General features: G+C 43.5%; 1 protein-coding gene across 1 annotated transcript; it reads right to left on the bottom strand.

The window, feature by feature from the left end:
• Nucleotides 1–1,837: 1,837 nt before the first annotated feature.
• On the bottom strand, nt 1,838–5,508 carry LOC109786246 (uncharacterized). Its single transcript, XM_020344827.4, has 10 exons — nt 5,044–5,508; nt 4,353–4,489; nt 4,090–4,263; nt 3,745–3,981; nt 3,565–3,665; nt 3,405–3,477; nt 3,247–3,315; nt 3,056–3,163; nt 2,361–2,486; nt 1,838–2,268 (listed from the first exon to the last, which is right to left on the bottom strand). The coding sequence occupies exons 1-10, from the start codon at nt 5,354–5,356 to the stop codon at nt 2,074–2,076; spliced, it is 1,533 nt and encodes a 510-aa protein (XP_020200416.1). The 5' UTR covers nt 5,357–5,508; the 3' UTR covers nt 1,838–2,073.
• Nucleotides 5,509–9,023: the final 3,515 nt, after the last annotated feature.

The raw sequence follows: 9,023 nt of genomic DNA, 5'->3' as shown, positions 1-9,023 counted from the left end.
GGTGCACCTGGCTATGCTGCCCACCACCTCCAGTGTTAGATCCTGAAATTTTTTATCATGTACTTCATCCGTTTCTAAATATAAGTATTTTTAGAGATTCCAATATGGATTACACTCTAAAATACGTCTATATACATCTGTATATAGTCCATATTAAATCTCTAGAAAGAGTTATAGGGAGTAGATGCAACATGCTTTCAAGGCTTGAGAAAGAAAAATGAGAAATTCGTCCATGAATAGTAGTAGCTAATTCAAATTGGACATATAATTTGTTGTGGTATCAAATTTTTTTTGTATTCGCGCTCTTGATCCATTTTTTATTGCCCAATAATCATACATAATTTAGGTTCTATTTGGTTTAGCTTCAGTTGCCAACTTCTGGGTCCAAAAGCTAGAAAGTTGAACCAAAGGGGATTTCTAGCAAACCAACTCCTTAGGAAGTTGAAACTTCTCGTAGTGCAATTTTCGCAGCCGGTCTATCCAACCTTTTCATTTCTCGGCCAATCGTTTTTCTATGTCCCCTAGAAGTTGAGGGTATTTACCCACCTTTGCCATTGGTAAGTGAAAAATACTTCGATCTCTATTCCTTGGCCAACTCCAATGTCATGCACCAAAACACCTCCAAATGTTCGGACCGCGCGGTTCGGACCCTTTAGGCCATCCAACACCGTGCACCAAACAAGGCGCCAGACGTTTGAAATCCCACAAACCAGAAAGCAAAGTTGGAGTAGGTTTGCGGGCGTTCGGGCCTCCGCCATGCAGGCCCCCAACCCACCCAAAAACCATACCAGAGCCCCGATTTTCTCACTTTTGTCCCTCCCCCTTGCACTGTATCCACGTAGTCCGAGACCGACGCCGCCGCACAATTCCGTCCATCTGCTGACACCACACCTTGCAAAGTGTTCGGCCAAATGTCATAGCCAAAGTTAATGGCGTTTTTGTTGTTTACTTTGAAGCAAACACGATGGATGCGAACAAGGAGTACTTCTACGCTGACTCACTTATATGTTTTCATTAGATGAGGACGAATATGAGCCCACCATGATTTTTAAAGCAGTTGCATCACAAGACCTGTAGATTTGGCACTATTTCTTTGGGATGTTCGGGTCTGACAATGACATCAACGTGTTGCAGCTTCCTTCATTGTTTGCAAGGTTGTGTGCCGGAGATGCTCCTCTGTGCAACTATACCTTTAATGGTCATGACTATAACATGGGCTTTTTATCTTTGTGATGGTATTTATCCACCATGGGCGACCTTCGTCAAGACCATCCTTGAGCCATGGTAGAGAAAAAACAATCCCACTTCGCACAAAGACAAGGGGTTAGAAACGATGTCAAGAGGCCATTTGGCATGCTCGAAGCGCATTTCGTGCTTGTTCGAGGACCTGCAAACGGGCTTGGAGCACTCCATTTTCTCTACATACTGTGACCGTTATCTCTTTTCCTGCTAATTTTCTCGACATGTGTGTATACGATCAAACCATTTTCTCTACATGTATACGTCAGTTAAACTTTTATTCGCCTACAAATTTGCAAACTGCCCCTCGGCTCTGACCTCCGAGAGGAACAGAGTCCATGTCCTTGGGAGCAAAACGTGCGCAGTTGGCTGACACTGAGATACTTTGAAACTGTAGTATACCGAAGCTTCGAGGCAAATCTGTAACGTGGAAGCAGAACTGACAGATGATCCTTCGCAAAACAGTTCGTCTTCAGATCTTGTTACGAATAAATGAAACATAAAGTCTGAACTAGTACACTTTCTTTGGTGCGTTGAGAAACTCAGCTCCATCTGAATTCAGATACCCTTTCTTGGGCTTAAAAAAAAAATCTTCCTCTTTGTCTGAAGTTCTTTATTCGGGTTGAGTGGAGCATTAATTCAGAAGGATCCCAACGAGATGTGCATAACATAGCGCAATTCTAAGCGTGCAAGCATGACTGGAGCGCCAAAATTTGTGCCCCAGGATGTATGTGCAGACATTCAGAAACATTTAACCAGGGGTATATTGTAATTCATTTCTCAACTAGGAGAAAATGAAGGCTTTATTGTCATAGTTATGGATTGGCTAAAAGGCTAAAACAGAGGCCTCTTGCCCTTCAAGAGACCCATGAGATGCTCGAAGACGTGGGGGCCGCCGTCGCGAAGGCCAGAGTGCGGGTACTCGTTGGTCACCCACAGCCGGATCCCGGCGATCTGGGACGCCGTCTCCTTGGCAATGTTGAAGTTGACGTACATGTCCTCGTAGTACACCGCGGCGGCCACTGGGACCTGCATGCAATCGGCATGCCAGACATGCGTCAGATGAAACGAGCATGCATGCCATGGAGGAGGCTATAATCTTGTTGGGAAGAAGATCGAACCTTGTTGTTGTTCAACACGCTGATATCATACAACGGAGGCCAGTCCTCCTTCTCAGCTAACAAGTGTGCAGCCTCCTTTAGGGGCCGTAGAGCATTGATCTCATCGAAAAAACAGGGAAACACCATCTGCGTTAAGGAAACGGACACATGTTAGGAATTCGTGACAAATCATAAGCAACGAATATCTGAGTACGCAATAGGGTGCTGCTAAGTAGTGTCCCCTTAATCATTGCATAAGTTTGTCCTGACATGGCTTCCCCAAGGTTACCCAGGTACTGGAAAGTGTAGTGTCGGACTCCCTTGAATAGCTAAACTAGAAGAGTCCTTCCCTGAATACCATCCCTCGTAAAAGGAACATTGTCAACCTAAGTTACCGTTGGTAAGATCTTAGCAAATAAAATGCAACTTTGAAATTTCCAATTGCCACACTTTGGTAACTACAGACTATTCATGGACTGAAAACAGCCTGCAATGTTAGCTTTTAACTTCATGGGTTACTAATTTAGTAAGAACCATTTTCTTTAAACAAAGGCAAAGGCTTTTCCTCATCTCATTAATTAAAGTGTTACAAATTACTACAAACTTGCCAGACAGACCAAAATGCTACAAAGTATACTCTCAGCGTATGACAGAGCTCAAATTTAGCAGGAACATGACTATAGCAAATGACGCTTCCCATAAAGATCTGGGCATACCTCTCCTGTAAGATACACAGGACGGCCTTCTTCTGTAGCCTTAACAGGGTCAAACAAACTTCCATTTTCATTGAAAATCTTATCGGCTGACCATTTCGATGAAGATCCCTGGATCCATGAATTACACTAGACTTAAGAAAAGGAGTTGCAGTACCAGCTAAACAGATAAAAAAAAAGGTATCAAAAGTTACCTCACAGTAGATAGACTCATGTAAGAGAGCATAAAGAGGATTTTGATCAAAACCTACCCACATGTCAAACTGCAGGAAAATATAATGTTAGGTTACCCATTAGAGACATAGAACATGGTAATTTTAAAGATCAACATTATATTGGTGATGCTTAGTACCTCTTTCAAGAAGTAATAGCTTATATTCTTTTTTGCACCAGGAACAAGTACAGGATCCCAAACTCTCTCGAGTCTGTCCCAGACAATAGCAAGGAGTGGCACAGATCAGTAAGTTACATTATTTTATCAAGTAATGAAGAAAATGCAAAGTATTTCTTACAGATAATGCAGTCTTTCAAATCCTCCACTGAAACCTAAACCCCATAGTCCAAGGCACTGCAGCATCTTAGGGGTTAACCTGCCACCTGATGGAAGAAGAACCTGATAAAAAATGTTGCATAAGATACAAGTTTCAAATTCACATGTGAGAGAAAGCGCAAAAATATTAAGAATGACTTACTCCTCCACCTTCAGATTCACTTAAGTATCTTACAACTTCATGAACGACCTGTATATCTTGAGGAAACCTCTTATAGTACTTCTCATTTTGCTGCTGAACCTGCTTAAAGCAGGCTCTGTACACAGTTTCTGCAGTGCAGGGCTTTCCTAGTGGTGGAAGCCCTCCAGTTAAAAGGACAGCTTTCAGGCCCTCTGGAGCAAAACTCAAATATGTAACGGCACAAAATCCACCATAACTCTGTAATCAAGGAAATAGTAGATGGCATAAATAACAGTGCTACATTAACAAAAAAAAAGGGGCAAGACAGATATGTGCATCAAGGTCACATGACGTTACATACTATACCTGTCCCAGAATTGTCCAAGGCTTGGCATCTGGTACAAGATGCCGACGAATAAACTCTGCGTCCTTAACTATGTTGTCTGCCCTGAAATGCTTCAAATACTCCACCTGCTCTGCTGCAGATGTTATTTGAGAAAGAGATGATGTTGTCAACGGTGTTGACAATCCTGTTCCTCGCTGAAAAGTAAAAGGGTGTCAGCAAAGTAAGAGCAGATTGGTGCAAAAACGAAGAGCGCAGAGCATCTGCCGAAGAAGTTGGAATGTACCTGATCTAGCAATAACACACGGTATTCTTCGCATGCCTTCTTCACCCAACCACTCGCTTCCGTGGGGCGGGGACTTTCATATCCAGGCCCCCCTTGTAGGTACACCAGGTAAGGCAAAGGGGCCTCTTCTTTTCCAGCTGTAATGATACACTTAAACAGTCATTGTGGATGCAGGGCATAAAAGAACAGTACGGTAGTAAGTTAATCACGCTCCCTCAACATGAAATTAGCATGAAGTGTTCCAACTTCCAAGCATATGATGTTGGATACATTGCATTAACTTAATTTTAGGTCTTCCACGCATGGGCATTGTATCCATACACTCAGCCCAGCGTCTCTGCAGCTACACCCGCGGCACCTTACCGAGGATTCAGTGAACCAAGCTGGAATTGTGTGTTTTAGCATGGTCGTGCCAGTGGACAGCGCAAAAGGTTCGTCAATGTTTGCATGACTCATTCCCAAATCTACCAAACAATGTTTTACTTCCTACTAGTACAGTATTTCCTAAGCATATACTAGTGATTCCTGGTTGCCTCAGAACAGCGGATTAAAAAAAAGGATAAAACGAGCACGCGAAATTCTACTTAACCAACCCACCGATCCCGCAGCGGGTGTGCAGGGCCATCTTATCCCCTAACTCCGTGACCGAGAGGCGTGGCAGGGGAGATGCGAGGGAGGAAGCGGGGAGTACCTGCGACGACCTCGCGGCCGAAGACGGTGATGCGTGGCGCGGAGGGGGAGCCGGGGGAGGAGTGGTCGAGCGGGACGGCGAAGCGGTGGCCGCGGAGGCTGAGGTCCGGCACCGCGTACCACGGCCCGGCCTGGTGCGGCGCGGGCGCGGGCGCGGCGTCGGCGGCCGGCGAGGACGACATGGCCCTGCTCGTCGGGATCCGGTGGCGCGGGAAGCGGAGGCGGACGGCGAGCAAGGCCGGTTGGTGGTGGTGGTGGTGGAGTGCGAGCGCGGCGGCGGTCGTGCAGCGGAGGAACGATGTGACGACGGCCATGCTGCAGCCGTCGATCCGTTATTTAACGGCGGTGATTTGTTTGCTTTTTTCCCCCGATAACGGACCAATCATCCCCAAACGTGGACTCCGGTGGTTGGGTTGGCTTCGAGTGGGATGCTAGAGTGCACTATCCACTTTTTTCCGGAAAAGATAACGTGAATGATAAATTTCGACCAAATTTAAGCATGGCAACCCGAACATTGGTTGATGGCAACTTCAGTTGATATGAGGTGGCAGGTTTAGGCATTTTTCTGGACAAAAAACGAATTGGGCCAAAATTGCCAACTCATGTCAACTAAAGTTGCCATAAAAAAACCGTTTGGGATGCTATTACTAACGGGTCTGTTTAGGACACATCTAGATGTGACATAGTTATGTCACATCTAAGCTGATGTCCACTCTATTTGTGGCCTATTTTTTTTGTTCTAATTTTTTTTATTTTTTGTTGCTGCATTATATTTGTGGTAGTTTAGATGTGACATCCTTAAAAAACATCTAGATGTGAATTAAACAAACTGACTACTAAAAGCCGAACGTTCGGGAATTATCGGGATCCAAAAATAAACGTGGATTTGCTAGCTAGCATTGAGAGCATCCCAAATTTTAGCTACACAAATCAAGTTTTAAGTGAGAAGAGAGAAGATTTAGGTAGCCAAAATTGTTTCTGCTTTTACACCTAAAGCTGGATGCCCATAAATGAAAGGATATGTTAATTTTGGCTCATATTCATGGCATTACAATTCAATATAAAAGGCTTTTTATCATTTATGCTACTGGTTACATCTCACTACTTAGTTCCGTCATTAAGAATTTTAATTTCTCAAAATTGTCATTGCTTCATTAGGCGCATGCTAAAAAAGGCCACTGGACACCACTACTGTCATCTCAAATCTTGTTTGACATGTTATAATGACAAAAATACCTATAGACCAACATGTCAGCTCTCCCTCTATCTCATTACAATAAAGTGTGGGTCACACTTGATCCCAACAGCGTTCTTATTTTTCTCTAGAATTATTCCCTTACTTACTCCTGACAACTGGGGTCCACACTTATCATTGTGTGAGAGAGAGAGAACTGACATGTGGTATAAGGACATTTTTGTCATATAACATGGTCAACGAGTTTGACCTGACAATAACAATGTCTAATGACATTTTTGAGCAAACATCTAATGAAATGATGGCATTTTTGAGATATCCAATGGCATTTTTGAGCAAGCATCTCATGAAACAATGGCATTTTTGAGCAGTTGTAGTTTTTAATGGTAAAACTGAGTAGTGGGACACAACTAATGGCACAAATGATAAAAACCCTATAAAAAATTATCCATTTCGGCTATTGTATCACTACACATCACAACTACTTACTCAGTAAAAAAATGAAGAAAAGAAATTTCGTTGCAGCATTTCGCTGAGCATGTGCGGTGGCACAGGCTCACTTCCAGTCAATGGAGTTAAAGGACGACGGGTGGGAGGTTGGACGATGAGGGATGGCAAAGGCCAGGAGGCCTGAGGCCAAGGGGAGTTGTGGTGACGACCAATTCCGTCGACGGGACCTCCCCCGTGCCCCGAGAGCTCGTCCCGGGGCGTGGATGGTGCGCCGGTCGTTGTCAGCCTCATGCGCATCACCCGGACTCCTATTCGAGCTCTGTGGGTGGCGACAACCATCTTGGGGCACCGTGGCGGTGGTGGCGACTGGGGAGCAGATAGAGTCCATGAGACGAGGTGGTGGTGACAGGACCATGTACCGAGGGTACACCAATAGAATGGAAGTCAGTCCACTAGACCAGGAGTCGACCTATCAAGCTACAATGTGGCCTTAGCCCGCCACGCGACCGACGGTCTCATCAGGATCCATGTAACCCTACCCTTAATTAACCTATATAAGGGGAGCTAGAGGTCAGAGGTAGGGAACTCCTGATAGACATGCTCAACATGCCTCATAGCTTCCCGACCGGTAGGCGGAAGTCGTTCTCCTTAATATGCATCTCTCACGTGTGACAACCATCAATACAATCAATCTTGTTCGCAAAGAAACAAATCACCACGGCCGTGCACATAGATTAATATGTCCAGATGAGCTTTTTTCTTCATGAACATTAATTTAGTCCTTAGAGCATCTCCAACAAACACGCGGTTACGCAGCGCGCTAATTTTTTTGCAGCGTCGAAATAGCGTTTTAGCGCGCGCAGGAGGATGTTTGCTTTAACAGAAGCACAAAAACACGGCACCCAATCCTGCAACCTCACCTGTAGCAGCCTAGATTTTGCATCACGCGTGAGCCGGCACATCAAATAAGCAGCGCGCGATATCGTTCTTCCCCAACGCGCTGAACCTACTTTGCCACGACTGCTGGAGCGCCAGTTTCAGTCTCGCGCGTGCTATATAGTCGTTTCTTTCAGCGCGCGACTTATCTAGCGCATTTGTTGGATATGCTTTTACCTATGTTCACACGGGCTTTTGCACCCTGTTGCGTAATCGGGACTTCTAAGGAATTCCATGTGAGCTCGCACACTACACAATCTCCTACCCGCCTGACATGGGCCAATCATACACAAATCCATTGTTCATTCTCGTATTTTCTGATTCCTTCTGACCTACAAGACAATTTGCTCTAAATCCGACCAGCACATGCACAAACAAGATAACGGAGTGGGTGAGAGGGGGATATGTCTCGCCCATAGCAAGAGGAGCATCTGCCTCGCATAAAAATGTTCATGCAGTGCAAAAGAAAGAACTGCACAACTTTTCAAAATCATTGATAGAACACTGAAAAATGTGTACTGTGAAATATAGAAAAAGTTCACGTGTTTAAAAAAAAATTTCCATGATTTTTTAAATGTTTACACAATGTAAAAATTGTCCACATAAATTTAAAAAATGTTTCATACCATTAAAAAATGTTTACAAACTGGTTGTCAAATTTGTAAAAATGTTTTATACAACATACAAAACTTTTGCGTATTTATTTGGCATTTTTTATATCATTAAAAAATGTTTGTGACATTTAAAAAAACTTACATGTTTCGAAAATATTTTTTATTTTAAAAATATTTCTACAATGTAAATATGTTCACGTAGTTTCTAAAAAAGGATTATTACCATTAAAAATTGTGGATGCGCATATTTCAATCTTGTTTGATTTTTTTAATATATAACTAAAGAAACATAATGGATTTGAGAAATGTTCAATGTGTATAAAAAACTATTACGCGTGTATACACAAAATGTTCAACGTTTATTACAAAATTGACATGCAGTTTAAAAAAAAGAACAAAGAAACACAAAAGAAAAGCAAAAAAACCGCATGGAAGGTTCTGAATTCGGTCCAAACATGTCTACAGAACCTTCACAAAACCACTTAGATAGTCGGTCCCAGTAACGCGAGAGCGCCACCGTGGCAAAAGTGACGCGAGAGCTGCCAATGCTCTCTTATAGCGGGACCATAGCTTCTCTCACCTGAAGGCTGAAGGAAATATTTATCTCGCATAGAACTGGGCCGACCCGTTTATCTTTGTTTTTATCACTGCCACATGACACTCATGAGTGACCGTTTCGCCGGTTCGAATCTGGGTTTTTTTAATCTTTCTTTCCTTTTGTTTCTTCTCCGGTTTTCTTCAGTGTTTTTCTTTTCCTTGGTTTTTTCACTGGTTTTCTTTATTTTA

Source organism: Aegilops tauschii, chromosome 7 (genome assembly GCF_002575655.3).
Source record: "Aegilops tauschii subsp. strangulata cultivar AL8/78 chromosome 7, Aet v6.0, whole genome shotgun sequence".
NCBI lineage: Eukaryota > Viridiplantae > Streptophyta > Magnoliopsida > Poales > Poaceae > Aegilops > Aegilops tauschii.
This window is presented reverse-complemented; position numbering and strand designations above follow the sequence as displayed.